General features: G+C 68.5%; 1 protein-coding gene across 1 annotated transcript in view; it reads right to left on the bottom strand.

Annotated features, from left to right (window-relative positions):
• The window catches only part of JAG2 (jagged canonical Notch ligand 2), a 24,698-nt gene extending 14,457 nt beyond the window's left edge, over positions 1–10,241 (bottom strand). The window contains exons 1-4 of the mRNA XM_081829724.1: positions 10,106–10,241; positions 9,561–9,911; positions 1,627–1,684; positions 3–98 (exon numbers count right to left, since the gene is read on the bottom strand). Of these exons, the coding sequence (XP_081685850.1) occupies positions 3–98; positions 1,627–1,684; positions 9,561–9,911; positions 10,106–10,171 (571 nt within the window). The 5' untranslated portion in view covers positions 10,172–10,241. The remainder of the gene's footprint in view (positions 1–2; positions 99–1,626; positions 1,685–9,560; positions 9,912–10,105) is intronic.
• Between the last annotated feature and the right edge of the window lie 6,384 nt (positions 10,242–16,625).

Genomic DNA, 16,625 nt, shown 5'->3' with positions numbered 1-16,625 from the left:
CTCCAGGTGCGCCACGTGGCCGCTGAAGTGCAGGCTCTTCCAGCGGTCCTCGGGGTTGATCATGCCCGCGTGCGACACCCGCTCGATCAGCAGCTCCTCTTGGGGGGGCAGCAGAGTCAGCCGGGCCAAGGCCGCCCTTCCCGCTGGGGCCACGGCAGCGGCGGGCACAGAAGGACCGCCGTGGCCAGGGCGGGCGCGCCGCAGAGCAGGGGCAGCAGGGACACGGGCCGGGCCACCGCGGGGGGCGCAGGGCCGTGGACGGGCCGCGGGGGCGCCCTCGCGGGGCTGCCCCCCGCCTCGGCTGCGATCCCTGTCCACGGACGCTACGGCCCGTGCTCAGACAAGCCTCCTCCCGGCGGTGCGGGCTGGTGCTCCCACAGCCCCGCCTCACTTCGGAGGAACCCGCTAGGGGCTGAGGGCACAGGCTGACCACCCTGGGCACACACGCTCGTGAAACCATCCCCAACACTTCCGTACCCGTCTGGGATGTTGCCGATGAAAGGCGGAGGAATGCGGGGCGCTTCAGCACTAAGCAGCAGCCGGGGCAGACCAACCGCTCCGGCCCTCCCTTGGCACAGCCTTGCACCCTGCACCTGCCCCCCGCAACCCGTCTGGCCGAGCTGCCCGGCCGGCCGGCCCTGTACCCACCTGGCCGCCTCTGACCACTGCCACCAGCCCGGCCCCTCCAGGCTCCAGCGTCATCACTGGCGGGGCGTGGGGCTCAGCCTGCCTCGGGACCCACGTGACACTGCCCACCAACACATCCATCCCCACGGTGGCCCCGCTGTCCTGCCAGCTCCTCGGGCCGTCCCTGACCCCCTCTCTCTCTCATGACGTCTAGCCCAGCAGCAAGCCCCACGCCTCTGCCTCCAGAGTGGCCAGAGCCCCACTCACCCCACAGGCCTGGCCTAGCACCCCACTGCCTCCTGGATGCCGGCCTGCATCCCAGCCCTCCAGTCCGCCCTGCGTGCGGCCTCCCGGAAGAGCCGGCGTCCTCATGGTGGCCCACGCAGCCTCGCCCCCTGACCTTGGCCTCACTAACCGTGTCACTCCCCCACCACACAAGCCCACGCTGCTCACAGACACACCTGCTCACTCCCGCTGCCCGCACTGCTCCTCCTGGTTTGTCCACGGAGACACCCTCCGCCCTGTCATCACATGGCCCAAAGACCCCCCTGCATGGGCTGGCAGCCAGCATGTGAGCCTCAGGAAGGGCCATCGAGCCCCACGTTCCAGGACAGGCCGGCAGAGAAGGGGCCACAGAGGCAGAGAGCACCTCAGGGGCGCCCAGTCTGCCGTGCATCTGACGTGGCCCCAGGAGAACATGCTCATCAGGAGAATGGCACAGATGAAGCCAAGACTGGGGCGGTGCGTACGGGCACAGCTCTGCAGATCACACACACGGCAGAGCTTCCGAGCAGCCAGGGCAAGGAGGGAAACCGCACACTAGATCCTTGGGGGTGGGCGCCGCCTTCCTGGGACCTGGGCCCTTGTCCCCAGCAGGCAAAGGACCAGGAGTCTGGCCACGTGCATCTCTGTGGCTGTAGGGATCAGCCTCCCCGTGCCCTGAGCGAGGGGGCCTGCACGCAGAGCCCACCCCAGCCACCCAGCTCCCAGCAAACTCACCATCTGGAGTGGTGTCATTGTCCCAGTCCCAGGCCTCCACAATGAGGGTAAAGGAGCGCTGCAGACACGGGAGCAGGCAGTTAGGTACCCACAGCCCCTGCCTGCCCCACCTACCACATCCCAGCTTGGCCACCGCCCCTCCCCCGTGCCCCCTCGCTGCCCCTGGGTCGTGAGGGCTCCTCCTCCTCTAGGCCCACCCCCACCTCACCCCTCCGTCCTCAGGAGCAGCCTCATGCCACATCCCAACAGACCCCAAAATGACCCAGGGGAGGCGGCTGTGCCTCCATGTGACGGAGGCTCTGGGCCCTTGAGCTCCTGCGGCCCCAGGGGCCCCCACCTAGCCGGCTGGACCGGCTTGATCAGCACGCAGAGAAGGGAGAATGACCCAAGCAGAGCGGGGGACTGAGGGCTGGCACAGCCCAAGTGAGCGGCCATAGACCAGGGTCCCCTGGGCGGCCTGGGTCTGCAGGATGGCCAGTGGGAGCCCCCCTGGGCACCTCCCTGGGGCCTGGAAAACACGAGGTCCTGCTGCTAGCAGAGACCCCAGAGGATCGAGGCCATGTCACCACCCTAGCTGCCCCCCCTGCCCCGGGCACCCAGGGACGGAGGGCAGAAGGCACAGCCACCACGAGGCCCCTGACCGGCCCACGCTCCCATGCTTCACCCAGGCTACAGCAAGTGCCCGGCTCAAGGGCACCCAACCCACAAGCCTGCCTCCTCCGAAGAACAGAAGGGGCGGGGAGGGGCCCTGGCGGTGCAGATGGGGAGGCTGAGGCCCAGGGACAATGTGAGGGGGTAACATCACCAAGCAACCTCAGGACACCCTCCCCACGAGAGCCACCAGAGCCCGCAAGCGGCCCCGCCCTGGTCACTCACGGGCACAAGCTCTGGCAGGGGGCACTGGCTCCCCTATGCGAGCCGCTCAGCCCTTTCAGACCCGCCGTGAACACGCTGGCCACCCCTCCATCCGGCCCCGGCTGCCCCGGGTTGGGGGCCCACGGCACAGGGCCACCTGTGTGGCCACGGGCTGGCTGGCTTCCCACCCAAGGCGGGACCGCCCTGGTGAGGCCAGCCTCATCCCCGCCCTCGGCGCCCCCTATCTTCTGGCCCTTGCAGTATGGCTGTGCCGGGGAAACCACGCTTCACAGCCGAGGGTCGAGGGCTGCCGCCGGGGCCGCTCCCCCAGCCCCACAGCCTCCTGCTGATGGCCAAACCCAGGTCTTCGGGTCCTGCCCTCGGTACACTGCAGCGCAGACAGGCCCCGGCCGCCCTGTACCCCAGCCCCACACCAACCACACCCACAGCCTCTGGGTATCCGGAGGGCCCTCCCTTAGGCACCCTCTCTTTGTGCCCACCCCAGGCCTGCAACTGTCCCTGCAGCAAGACGGCCCCAGGACACACTGGCCCACCTGCAGCTACACGGGGCCTTATCTACACTGCCGACCCTGCCCTGAGCACAGCCTCCCAGACGCCCCAGGAAAACCCACAGGACCTCACAGCCACCCGGGAGCATGGGCGGGAACCCAGGGGCCAGCCTTCTAGAACACTCCCTGCCATGTCGAGCTGTGTCCAGGCTCTCAGTCCCACTTCTTGAGTCTCCTGTAAACACACGCCCCATGGCCACAGCCAGGCCAGCTCCCTGCAGCCAGTGGGGCCTCCACACCCCCGTCCATGGGGGCCCCGAAGACCCCCAGGGCTCGCCCTCCTCCCAGCCCCGCAGCCCCTGCTCTGCCTCCCCCTCGGCCTGCCCACCCTGCCCCTGGGCCTCTGCACACACGGCTCCCTCCCTGTGCTGAGAATGCCTCCCTCAGGCCAGCCTTCCCCACCACTCCCGCCATTCCTGGTGACAGCTCGAGGGTCCAGCTCCTTCCCAGGCCCCACTGCATTCTTTCACTCGAGGAGCGAGCACCAGGCACGGCTCTGCTAGCGGATGAGTCAGCGGGGACCCAGAGGTGAGGTGCTGCTCTGAACAGGGGTCAGGGCAGGCCTCGGAGAGGGAGACCTTGAGACTGAGAAAGCACTTGCGACGACGGCGGCGGCGTGGCCGGCCCATGGGGCTGGAGGAGCAGGGGCGTGAGGACAGAGGGAGCGGGGTCAGACGGCGCATGGTCGCCAAGGCCGAGCAGAGTGGGTGGCTGCTGCTGGGTCCGTGAGGCTGGGCACGGGCAGGTGCGGGGACCGCGGGCTGGACACGAGAGAACACCAGCGGGACGAGCACCTGGGCTTCAGGTGAGTGGGGAGCTCCTCCTGGCTCCCAGGAAACCCCACGCCAGCCACTCAGGTAGGATTACCACCACCTTCGTCCGAGCTCCGGGCTCCAGTTACCTGCTCCCACAGGATGCGCCCCCGCCCGCCCACCCTAAAGGGCCCCAGCGCCCGCCAGCTGGGCTCCCCACACACAGACAGCAGGAAGTCATCCAGGGAGAACCTGAGCCAGCAGGCGCACCTCCCCCAGCGCTGGGCCCCCAGCCTCCTCTCCGCCCACAGGGCCGGCCTCCAAGACTCAGTTTCCCCGATGCAAACGGCAACCTCTCGTCCCTGCGCTTTCTGATGCGCGTGCCTCGGGCCAGGACAGGGTCCCCAGAGGGCAGGAGAGGCAACAGGCCTGGGCTGGAGGCCTCTTCGGTGTCCTAGGGCTCCAGGGATGGGGCTGGGGCAATGAGAGCTGAGCGGGGACGGCTGAGGGCATCCCTAGCTAGCACTCGGAGGAGCCCCGGCCCCTCCTCCCAGGCCAGCCTCAGCTGGGCCACCCGCCCGGCGAGCTGGCCTGAGTCCCTGAAGGCCCAGCCACACCTCTTCCAGAAAGACTGCCCTGGCCCACCTGCACCACATAGGCGGACCCCCAGCCTGACCCCCAGCCCAGACCCCCGAGGCCAGGTCCTACGCCTCAGGGAAGACAACACAGCAGCCCAAAGACACGCAGATGGTACAGGGCGGACCTGGGACCTGTGCACCACACCCCAGGGCCTGGGGCGCTCCATGGCCAAGAAGGCCCAGCACAGCCCCTGCTGCCCACTGCCCGAGTCCATGGGCTCCAACCTGGCTTCCTCCCGCAGCATCCCGCATCAGCAACCCAGCCCCCCGCGGAGCAGAGCGTGGTGCTGGCGCCAGGAGCTCTAAGCACAGATACATTTCCTGAAACCTGAGCCTTGGAGAAGCCCGGGCCTCTGCCGCCATTGTCCCCGGGGAGAGGGAGAGGGGGCCACCTCCCTCCAGGGCTCGGCAGGAGGAATGGATCACACAGCCACCCCATAGAGGAACCCAGACACCCACACTCCACACTACAGAGCAGCCAGGGCCTTGCCGGGTGCGCCCATCCTCAGCCCAGGATCTCCCCATGCCTTGTCACATGAACCCTATAAGGTCCCTATAGCAAAGCCCACAATCTGCTGATACTAGGCATACCTTCCTCACCCGGGGTCCTGGGGATGGGGACCCCAGCTCATCTGGGGTCTGCAGTTTAGGGATGGGGACCCCAGCTCACCCAGAGTCTGGGGATGGGGACCCCAGCTCACCTGGGGTCTGCGGTCTGGGGATGAGGACCCTAGCTCACCTGGAGTCTGGGGATGGGGACCCCAGCTCACCCGGGGTCCTGGGGATGGGGACCTCAGGCTCACCTGGGGTCTAGGAATAGGGACCCCAGCTCACCCAGGGTCCTAGGGATGGGGAGCCCCTGGGGTTTGGGGACAGGGACCTCAGCTCACCCACGGTCTAGGGACAGGGACCCCAGTTCACCCAGGGTCCTGGGAATCAGGACCCCAGGTCACCTGGGATCTGTGGTTTGGGGATGGGGACCCTGGCTCACCTGGAGTCTGGGGACGGGGACCCCAGCTCACCCGGGGTCCTGGGGATGGGGACTCCAGCTTACCCGGGGTCTGGGAATAGGGACCCCAGCTCACCCAGGGTCCTAGGGATGGGGACCCCAGCTCACCTGGGCATGGGGACAGGGACCCCAGCTCACCCAGGGTCCTACAGATGGGGAGGTCTGGGGACGGGGACCCCAGCTCACCTGGGGTCTGGAAATAGGGACCCCAGCTCACCCAGGGTCCTAGGGATGGGGACCCCAGCTCACCCGGGGTCTGAGGATGGGGACCCCAGCTCACCCAGGGTCCTAGGGATGGGGACTCCAGCTCACCCAGGCTCCTAGGGACGGGGACCCCAGCTCACCCAGGCTCCTAGGGACGGGAACCCCAGCTCACCTGGGGTCTGGGGATGGGGACCCCAGCTCACCCGAGGTCTGGGGATGGGGACCCTAGCTCAGGCCTGGAAATTAGAGATGCTTGTCACCCAGCCTGCCCCCCTGCCCACCACATCTAGATTACCACAGAACAGCTGAATGAGGTCCTAAAAACCACAGTCCCTCCCATAAAGCCCCTGCCACCAACCCTCCAGCATCCCTGTCGTACCGCAGCCTTCCTCCCCAACCCACCCCCTCCAAGCCTAAGGACAAAGCCTCCAGTCCGTTTCCAAGCCCTCCACTGGCTGGTGCAGCCCTTCCAGCTCTGCCCTGCTGCCCCCACACCAAAGCCTCAAACAAGACTCCGGACACCAAGCAGGTGACGAGGCACAGAGTGGAGCGTGGCCTGCTGAGCCTCAGCCAAGCAGGACTCCCGGCCCCCTCTGGGATGGCATGGGAAGGATGCGTGCAAGGGCCCCAGTGTGCCCCAGGGGTAGGGTGGGGACCAGGGCCCATCCTGCCCTGAGCTCCTTAGGAGCGGCGGGGAGCACAGGCAGGATGCAGTCCCACCACCAAGGGCAGCTCAGGTGCCCCTGGCCGTAGACCGCAGCCTGGCCCATCTTGGGCTGGAAACTCACAGCTGACAAGCTCCCGGGGCCACTGGCCACAGTAGAGTCAGGCCCCGTGTTCACAACCCACCAGATCCTCCCTAACTGGCCAAAGACCCCACACACACCCCGAGCACACCACGGCCCCTTAGGGACTCTGGCCTTCTGCGGGGCACAGATGGAAGAGGAGGCGAGGTGGGCCAGGGAGTCAGCCTGGGGGCTTCCCCAAGGCCGAGCCTGCACCCCACAGCCCTGCCCCCTTCGTGAGATCCCACCGTGGCCCCATTTCACAGGTGGGAAAGCCGGGCCCCAGAACCTGCTATGGCCCAAGGTCTCAGGTGGCTGCACTGTCAGGGTCTGTCCACATACACAGCCCTCTCCTTGAACCCACGGTGCACACCACAGGGGACACATATGGGTGGGGTCCCGGGGTCCCGGTAGCCCGAGCCTGGCCCAAGTAGGAAGGGGTGCAGCTCCTGCCGGCCCCTCCCTCAGGACGGGGCCCTGGCTGCCACGCTACCCCCCATCAGCCAGCCCCTCTGAGTTCACCACTCACAAGGCCCCCCAAACCCTCCACTGGCTACCTCCCGCACCCAGAGGAAGTGCACACACACGTGCACACACACACATGTGCACACGTCCACGCGTGATCAGACATGGTCTCTACCCTGTCAACTGCTGCCTAGGCACCTGGACCTACGAGGGGTCACTGAACTCCTGGGGCGCAAGGGGGAGGCATGGGGCATCTGTGAGGTGGGTCAGGAGAGGAGCAGCCATCACCCCAACCCCGGGCTGCCTCCCGGCAGCTTTACCCTGACCTCCCCACCTCCAAAAGCCTGGGCCCGCTCCTCTGCAAACACGGAGCCTGACCCCAACTGGAACCACGCACCATAGGCGGCGCAGCCCGTGCGACCAGGGCAGGGCGCAGAAGGCTTCGGGACTGGCCGAGGGCAGCTGGAGGGGGTGGGGGTGCAGAGCCCAGACTAGCTCCTATCGTCCTACCTCCAGGGGTGTGGGCAGGGGGCAGGAGGGGCCGCTTCCTACGCCCTTCCACAGGTGCCCCCTTTCCCGCTCCGGCCACTTTCGAGGCCCTCCCCCCACCTCCTACTCCCAGAGTGCAAGCTGGTCCTGGGCCGGAGCCCCCCCACCCCCACCCTCCCCCATGAGGCCCAAATGCAGTTTCAAACGCGCCCCAGCTCACGGGACGGAGCTGGACTTGCAGCAAACCGAGGCAGCGTGGCCGCGGGGCGCGGAAATACCAGGGCACTGGCATCACAAACCAGCTAGGCGCCCAGCCGCCAGGCTGCGCCGCTGGCGGGGAGCAGAGAGGCCGAAGCTGCCCCCCAAACACAGCCGCCCCGTGGCCCAGGGCTGAGACTGAGCCCCCTCCTGGGGGAAGCAGCAGGGGGAGGAGGGGTGAGGTCCCAGAAGCTGCTGCCCAGACTCCCGGGCTCCCCCGCCCCCCGCCAGCCCATGGGGCCAAGAGCCGTGAGGGGCACGCGCTGGCCCCGCCACATTCCTCCCAGGCCTCCCTGCCCCCACCCCCAGCACTGCCAACTCAAGCAGAAAACACATCCTCAGGTAGCGATTTGGAGCCACGCTGGCTCAGGCCCAAGTGCAGATGACAGGCTGCGGGCTCTGCTCAGACCTGCCTGCTACACCCCTGTGGGGGCGAGGGGGCTGAGCTTATCCGAAACTGCCTGGGGCCCTCCCAGGCCTGCCCCTGCCTTCTCCATCAGGGATGCACTTCCCACCCAAGGTCCCGAGGTCAAGGGAGACCCCAGAGTCCAGCCAGGCACGCAGGGGCGGCGCCCAGGCCAGAGGGGACCCTGGCCATCCTCCCTATAGCTCGGAGTTCAAAAAGGAGCAAGGATGGGGTAGAGAGCAAAGCCGCCTGGTCTAAGCTTAGGACAAGGTGTCAGCACAAGACTCAGAGCCAGGGTTGGGGCAGGAAGGCCCAGCCCCCCATGGGGTGGGTCCTCGTGGCCCAACCTTGGCCAGCTTGGCCTCAACTCCCAGCCTCCCCCGGACCAGGGTACCAGGTGGACCCGTTCCTGGTGCTCCCCACTGGCTGGTCCAGCCACAGTCCTCGGTTAGAAGGTTGGGCTGCCAATCACAGCCTGGCACGCTATTCCAGGCCCTCCCTGCTCACAGATCCTCTCCCAAGCCCACCCCAGCTATCCCTGGCCAGTTCCTGCACACTGGGCTACCTCTCCGGGGTCTTCTCTCATTCCTGCCCCACCCAGGCTTGCCGCAAAAACCTCCAGTGTGGGGGAAGGGGGCAGGTTCTGCTTCACAAAGTGGACCACCTCAGGCATCCGGAGGCCTTGGCTGGCCCACCCAGATATTTGGGCACATCCCCCTGCCTGCCTGCCCCAGGACAGCCCACAGGGCTGGGCCACGTCCCTCCCAGCATTCCCAAGCCCATGGTTCCCGCCTGCCTGGCACCCCCCACAGCCCCCTCAAAAGAAAGAACAAACAAAACCAAAAGCCTACAAAGGGGTGATACCATACAAGATCACACCAGGGCCCACTGTCTCTTCCCCGGGGCGGGGTGAGGAAGGGAGGAGGAGGGGGTAGGGGGAGGGTCCCGGGCCGGCGGCAGGGGGTGCGCCAGCACTCGCACATTGGGTCCTCCGGGGCCCAGGTCCCCGGGCGCCAGCCCGAGCTGCCCCCCACCTCCACCCTCGGGCATCCAGGAAACAGCAGGGCGGGCGAAGGCTGGCCACGGGCCCGGGGCGGCTCCGCCAGGGCCTGCCCCAGACCAGCCCCAGCACGCGCGGCGCACATGCCTCCGCGGCCTGCCCGGGCCCCGGGCGCCGCGCCTCGCCGCGCCTCGCCTCCCCCCACCCAACACAGACACGCGCAAGGAGACGCAGGCACACGCCGCAGGCCGCCGCGCACGCGGGCCGCGGCCACCACCCCCCGCCCCGCCCCGCCCCTGCCGCGACCCCCGCGCGCCCACGTGGCCAGGCGCGGACCGAGCCCCACGGAGCACGCGCCCCAGGCCGGCCCGCCGCGCGGCGCCCCCTGCCGGCCCCGCCCCGTCCGGGTGCGCGCAGTCGGCAAGCAGGGCCCGGCCGCAGGTGCCGGAGGGGCGGCGGGCACCGAGGGAGGGGAGGGCGGGGGCGGGGGCGGGGGGCACGTACCGGCCAGGCGAACTGGAAGGGGATGACGACGAGACCGGGGTCCTGGTCGCCTCCGGCCCGGGCCCGCGCCCGCGCCCGGTCCCCCGCGGCGCCCGCCGGTGGCAGGTAGAACGAGTTGCCGCCCAGCACGGGCGTGGCGCCGTGGCCGTAGCTGCAGGGCCCCGTGGGCGTCACCTTGGCCTGGTACTCCTTGAGGCACACGCGCACGTACGTGTCGCACTCGTCGTGGCCGCAGCCCCCCGCGCGCGTCGTCCGGCCGTCGCCGTCACAGCAGGCGCCGTTCAGCAGCTCCCCGTTCACGTTCCGCAGCGCGCTCAGCTGCAGCTCGAAATAGCCCATGGGCCGTGCCGCCTAAAAATAAGGCAGAGAGAGAGCGCGTGGAGGCGCGGGCCGGGGTCGGGGAGCCGGGGCGCGGGGCTGGGGGACCCGCCCAGAGCCCCCGCTGCGGCGCGCAGCCTCGAGGGCTGCGAACGGCGGCGCCCGCAGCGGAGCCGCCCGGCCCCGAGGGGCGGCCGGGTGCGCCCCGTCCGCGCCCCCCCGCTCACCTGCACGCAGAGCGCCAGCAGCAGCAGCAGCCTCCGGGGCAGGCGCCCCCCGCCCCAAGCCCGCATCGCCGCCCCGGCCCGCGCCGGCTCCCCCAGCGCCCGCCTGCCCGCCCTCCGAGCGCCGGCGGCAGCGGCAGCGGCGGCGGCGGCGGCGGCGGCGGGCGGGGTCGGGGCGGCGATGCGGGCGCCGGCCTGGACGCGGGCCTGGGCGGCGGGCGCGCGGGGCGGCGGCGGCTCGGGCTCGCAGGCGGCCGCTCTCCGGCCCGGCTCCCTCCCTCGCGGCGGCGGCGGCGGCGGCGGCAGCGGCGGCGGCGGCGGGTCCCGGCCTCGGCTCTGCGCGCCCGCGCTCCCGGCGCCCGCAGCCAACAAGTTCGGGACGAGACTGACAGCTCGCTCGCCCATTCGTCACCCGCGTACCTGCATATGCATAAGGGGGCGGGGCCGCGCCGCGGGGTGGGGCTGGGGGGGCCGGGGGCGCCCGGCTTTAAAGGCGGCGGAGGGCGCTCCTGCCCGCGCCCAGGCCCGGCGCGCGCTTCGCCGGGCTCCGCGGCGGCCGGGGTTCCGTCACGCCTCCGCCAAAGCCGGCGTGCGGGGGCCGGCGCCGCCAAGCGGCCTCCCTTCGCCCGAGCCCCGCCGGGTGTCAGGAGCCGGGGGTGGGGCGCCCCTGAGGTCACCGCCGAGGTCCCCTCCCATCAGTGCGCCGCCGCCGCGCTCCTCGCCGTCCCAGGGGAGAAGCCGCCTCCAGCACAAATCAGGGCTCTGCCCCCACGCGGGGCGGGCGCGGCCTGGGACCCTTCCTTGGGGAATGTCCCCCGCCGCGCCGCCCCTACCGCCTCCACGCCGGCCGCAGGGGGCGCTGCTCCTCTCCGACACCCCTGCCCTGCCGCCGCACGGGTCGCGGGTCGGGCCGCCAGGCAACAGATGCTCCGCGGCGTAAGCTGGGTGCCCGGGTCCGCGCCGGCGCGGGGGTCGGCAGGCCACGCTCTTGCGGAACACCCAGGCCGGAGACTGGGCTCGGGCGGGGACGCGGGGACACGGTCAGGGAATAGAGACGGTGGTGCACGTTCAGAAGGACGAGGTGAGAGCTTCCCAGAGAGGCTCCTCCTGCTGTCCTGGTCACCAGGTCCCCACGTCCCGCCCCTCCGTCATCACCGTGCTGCCCTCTGCCGGGGTGACCTCGCGACGCCCCCCCACCCGGGGTCAACCCCAAGGGTTCCTTGTCTGCAAACATCAGCTCCCCTCCAGCAAGCGGGGTCCCTTCCAGGGCTGGCGGTCGCCGGGGCAGCTAGGGACCCCGAGGTCCGCAGGGGTCCGGCCCCACCCCGCAATAACTGGGCTATCTTCTCTCCTCTGGCTCCTCGCGCAAGTCTGCCGTGGGCCCCTTGGCTGGGCGCTGGGCGCTGGGCGCTGGGCGCTGGGAGTGCAGTCCCTGCCTGGATCGAGTAGCTGCTGCGGCCGGCGCCGGCTGGGGCGGGGTGGGGCGCGGAAGGCTTCCTGGGAGAAGCGGCTTTGAAGGGGGCCAAGCGCGGGGGCGGAGGGCCTGGCAGAAGGGGCTCGGGAGCGCAAGCGCCGCGCCCTCTCTCACTAGGGTGTGCGGCAAGCTGCCCAAGGGGCCCCGAGGTCAGAGAATACCACCCCAACATGGGGTGTATCGGCGCTGCCGCTAAGCAGCCCCTCCAGGATCCGGGCATTGGGGGCAGCTGGAAGGCCCTGAAGGGGTGGGCCTGGCTCTGCTTCGCGGGCCCATCCCTCCCTACCTGAGCCCCTCTGTCTGCTAGGATGAGGGGACAGGACACAAGCCAGGCCTGCCACACACAGCGACCCCCACCAAATAAGGGAATGCAAGCTGTGTTCACAGCCTTCCAGTTACTGCTGGCCGGGAAGGGGGGGGTCACTGTGGGGATGCTTCCTTCTCTCTGCCCTGGCCCAGAAGCAGGCACCCATGTACTGCAGACCCCAAGACAAGTGAGGAGACCCCCCCACACACACACACACATGCACAGCTCCAGGGAATCAGGGCTCCATCCTGGTCCATGCCCACCGCCCCACTATCCAGGGAAGCCCTGGGTGCCTCTGCCCAGCATTCAGCCAAGTGGTGAACCCCTGGGGGGGGCCCTGGTCTAGGGGTGAACAGAGATAGAATGACAAACTGTAACGGTGAGGCCAACAGGGCAAACTGTACAGGGGGCCTGCTAAGACCCAAAGGCAGGCGAGGGTCAGCCGGGTGAGGAGCTGGGAACGGCACATGCAAAGGCCCCGGGGTGAGGAAGCCTGACCCCCATGAAGGCCTGTGAGAAGGACACAGTGGCACAGGCCAAGCGGGTGAGGGGCCTAGGTGAGGCTTCTGGTGGTAGTGGGTGCCGGGCTGCACTGGGCCTCTCCACTGGTCTTCATGCTAAGACCAAGGGAAGCACGGAGAGCAGCTAGCCGGGTTGCGCTGCCCGGTGGTGGTGACTTACATTCTCACAGAGATCCCTGGCTGCGGGGCAGGGGCAGCAGGGGGCGAGGGCAGGGCCACAGTGCAAGTGAGAAGGACAGTGACCGGGCCAGGGCCTGGCAGTGGAGGGACCGAGCAGGGGGAATTCCTGGCAAAGTGAGAGGCGGGATCCAGAGAACAACCCCCCGGTGTGCCCCTCCCTCAGCCACCTCTGCAGCTTCCTGCCCGTGGCCACAGCTTGGGAGGGAAGGACAGCCCAGAGACTTGCTGCGCGGCCAGCTCCAGAAGCTGCTGCGTTTCAGCAATGGCGCTCTCCCCGCCCAGAGCTGTCTCAGCTTGGAGGCACCCGTGAGGGATGCTCAGTCCATCTCGAGATTCAGGCTCAGCCTATCCAAGGATGCAGCCTCCCCAGGGCCCTTCCTGAGGGCCAGCCCTGCCTCGGGGATGCAGAGAGCCCCCACCTGCCCTGCAAAGCTAGGGAGACAATGGCTTGGCCTCATCTGCCTCCCCCCAGACCTCGTGGGAGCAGGACGGGGGTCCTCCCGGCCCAGAGCAGCTGGGTGAGAATCAGGGCAGTACCAGGGGGCCAGCAGACCCAGGATGCCTGTCGGGGGCTGGCTCCCAGGGGGCCACCCAGCAGGGCATGGAAGCCCCCTCCCACTCACTGTCCCCTTTCCCTCCTGTTCCCTAGGAGCCACAGCCCAGACTGAATACCCAGGAAAGGGTCAAGTCAGGAAGGTGGCCACTTCAGGCAAGGGGTAGGCCTTGGGGGCTGCGGGGAGATGGGTAAGTCCTCCCCTTTGGGGTCCCCCCATAGGGATTTCTGCAGCCCTTGGGCTGGAGGGCTGGGGATCTGATGGGGCCAGGGCTCCTGCTTCAGGCCAGGCCGCCCTGCCTCTTCCAGGAAGACCCTGTCCCTGCTCTGGGACCCACTGGGTCACAATATGTGTCTCCCACCCAGCTCCACCTGCCCCCTCGCCTGGGGGCTCCCTCCCTGAGCTCCCCAGTAAGAGGGGTTCTCAGGCACGTTCCGAGGTGGGTGCGCCGCTTGTGCCCAAGGCGTACGTGGGGTGGAGGCCCCCACGCTGGCAGCGGGCCTTCAGGACCAGGCTGGGGGGCAGGCTGCCCGGAGTTCGGACAGAGCCGGCTTGGCCCAGGAGTGAGCTGCGCTTCCGCCCGCGTTCTGTGCTGCCAAATATAGCAGCAGGGAGGGGAGTTTCCGGTTACAGCACCCCCCCCCAAGCCCCCAGTGCCGGGAAATCGATGCCAGCTCCATTAGGCCCAGCAGCAGTGCCTGCTGACCTGTCCGGTCAGGCCGCAGAGCAGCCTGAGGGGGCTGGGCTGCACCCACATCCAGGGGCTCTGTCCCTCACCCCCAACCCTGCCAGTTCGGAGCCTCCAGCTTGCTCCCCACAGCACAGGGAGCTGCCGGCGCCACCCATTCCTGCCAGAGGCCGATCTGAGGCCGTGGGCAATGCCTGCAGGCCCGCCAAGGACAGTGGAGTGCTAGAGGTGGGCACCAGGCAGGCCGCAAGGGAGAGAGCCAGGGTGGGGTGGTTCTAGGCTGGGCAGTGAGCTGTTCTCCAGATGCACTGCAGCCCCGCTGGGCTCCTCCGGACAGGGTGGAGCGGGGCTGCCCAGGACCCCACTGCAGCCCAGCCCTGCCCTGCCAGCCCCTTGGGCACACACCCCATGCCTGAGGGCCCCTCCTCGGCAGCAGGTCCCTCACTGGCGGGGCTCGCAGGAGGCCCCACCTGGGTGCAGCCAGCATTTGCATACAGGTGGTGCTGCTTGAGCGGGCCCCTTGGGCACGGCCTCCGCGGGGCAGCCTCCGTCGCCAGGCCAGGGGCTGTCTGCACTGTGCCGGTCCCAACTGGGCTGAGCCCCCCAAGCACTCCCCAGGCCAGCAGGAGGGACGGACCCTCCATGCATGCTCAGAAAAAAACACCTGCCTGCATGGGGTCAGCCTGGGGCCGGGGCAGGGGGATTACAGGGGGGCAGGTGGACCTCAGCCCAAGTGAGGCGTCCCCACCTGACAACAGGGTCTCAGTGAGAGCCAAAGGCATGGTCTTGTTCAGCATCTTCCACCATGACGGCCTGAGGCCCAGTCCCAGGGCACACGGCGGCTCAGGGCACTAAGTGAGGTTTGCAGCACAGCTCCTGGCCACTCCAGTCCCCCCCCTGCCTGTGACGGCAACAGCCCCTGGACGCCTTGCCCTCTCCAAACCGCCCAAAACCCATCACCCACAGCATGGCCCATGGGGCTAGCCGGAGCACTTGGAGGGCTCAGGGGAAGGGTCAGGCTGGCCCTCCCTCCAGGAGCTTCCCCAGCCCTCAGGCCAGGCCCCCATCCTGCAAAGGCCCGAGATTGCGGCATACTCTCCACAATGGGCTCCAATCCACCCATTACCTGTGGAGGCCTTACTGGGTGTGTAGCTGAGTGGGCACCGGGCCCTCCTGTGACCCCAAGTGTTTAAGGGCCACAGACGCAGGCGAGTGTGCAGGGCAGGGGTCCTTCTGGGCTTGCAGGCCCACACGCAGGCTGGCACAAACTCCCAACGGCCCAGGGGATGCAGGGGCTACTGGGGGCACGAGACCCAGATCCAGAGCAGCTCTGGCTTCGGGCTCCCGGAGAGGGGCTCTAGCTCAGCCCCGGAGCTGGGAGCGTGTGCCCTCCGGAATGCACAGCCCGCACTTCCATCCCCACCCCCGCCTCCTGAGGGCTGGCTCAGCTGCCACTACCATGGCCATACGGCCACCCTGTGGCCCACCACGCAGTCCTCCTCGAGTGCTTGCCCGGCCGAGCCCCCATCCCCACCTCCCCTGCCCTGGGAGGTGGCCTGGCCTGGCACCATCCTCCCTGTCTCTCCCCAGGCCCCCACCTAAGGCCTGACCTTAGTCCTCTGCCCACCACCAGCTGCCCACAGCCGTCCCTTCCCTGCCTGCAGCCAGAGGCTTCCCAGTGGAGCTGAGAGGCTCTCATGGAGAGCCCACCCTCCCCCAGGGCCCATCTGGGAAAGATCCACTGTCCCTCCACCTCCCCCAGCCCACCCCTGGTCACAGCTCGGAACCAGTGGACACAGGCTGGAGCCACACGAGCCTTTATTTGATCTGTAGGGCGAGTGGCCAGAACCAGCCTTGATCTTGAGCCCCTGGAGTCTCACTGGGGACCCAGGCCAGGGGCCACACAGCTGAAGAACCATGAGATGCCAAAGATGACACCGAGGGTCTTGGGGACATCCGGGTCATCCGCGAAGGCCTGGGCACCATCCAGGGGCAGGTGCACCACCTCAATGAGCTCGCCCTCCTCTGCCAGGCCCCCGCCCGGGCTGCCCCGCTGGGCATCTGTCACTTCTGCGTAGAACATAGTCTGGCTGGAGCCAGTGAGTCCCACACCAGACCTACGGGTTGAGACAGCATCTCCTGAGCCACCCACGCAGGCCTCACGGGCCACCCCTGCCCCTTCCAGCCCTCCTTCTAGCCACTCCTGCCAGGGAGACCCGTCTGGCAGGCAGGACTCCGGGATACACCGCCCTGCGTCCCCCGCCAGATTCCCACCACCCTCAAGTGTGGCAGAAACCTGGCAACATGCTGGCTATCGCTTCTGTGATTCTTATGTCACGTGGCAAAGGTGGAAGAATTCTGCGCATGTAACTGAGGGCTTTAATCAGTTGACTTCCAGTTCATTGAGAGATTATCTTGGTGGGCCTAACCTAATTAGCTGAGCTCTTTGGTGAAGGCTTAGACGACAGAGATGGAGGAAATCAGAGAGGCACCATCCTGCGAGCCTTGTAGACGAAGCAAGCTGCCATGGGTGGGGGCCACGTGGTCCAGGCCTGCCGGTGGCCTCAGGGAGCGGATGGTGGTCCCCGGCCAACAGCCAGCCAGGAAACGGGGCCCTCAGCCACACAGCCACAGGGAGCTGGATTCTGCCACAACCACGTGAGCTGGAAAGGGGACCCTGAGACCCAGATGAGCCCATGGCCCCGGCCGATGCCCTGACTGTAGCATGGCCAGCCCATGAGCACTGGCCTGTTCCCAGGAAGCAGACTGCAGACCCACAGCTACCGTGAGGTTGTAAAG

Source organism: Leptonychotes weddellii, chromosome 9, assembly GCF_054177405.1.
Source record: "Leptonychotes weddellii isolate Sample4059 chromosome 9, ASM5417740v2, whole genome shotgun sequence".
Classification (NCBI taxonomy): Eukaryota; Metazoa; Chordata; class Mammalia; order Carnivora; family Phocidae; genus Leptonychotes; species Leptonychotes weddellii.
This window is presented reverse-complemented; position numbering and strand designations above follow the sequence as displayed.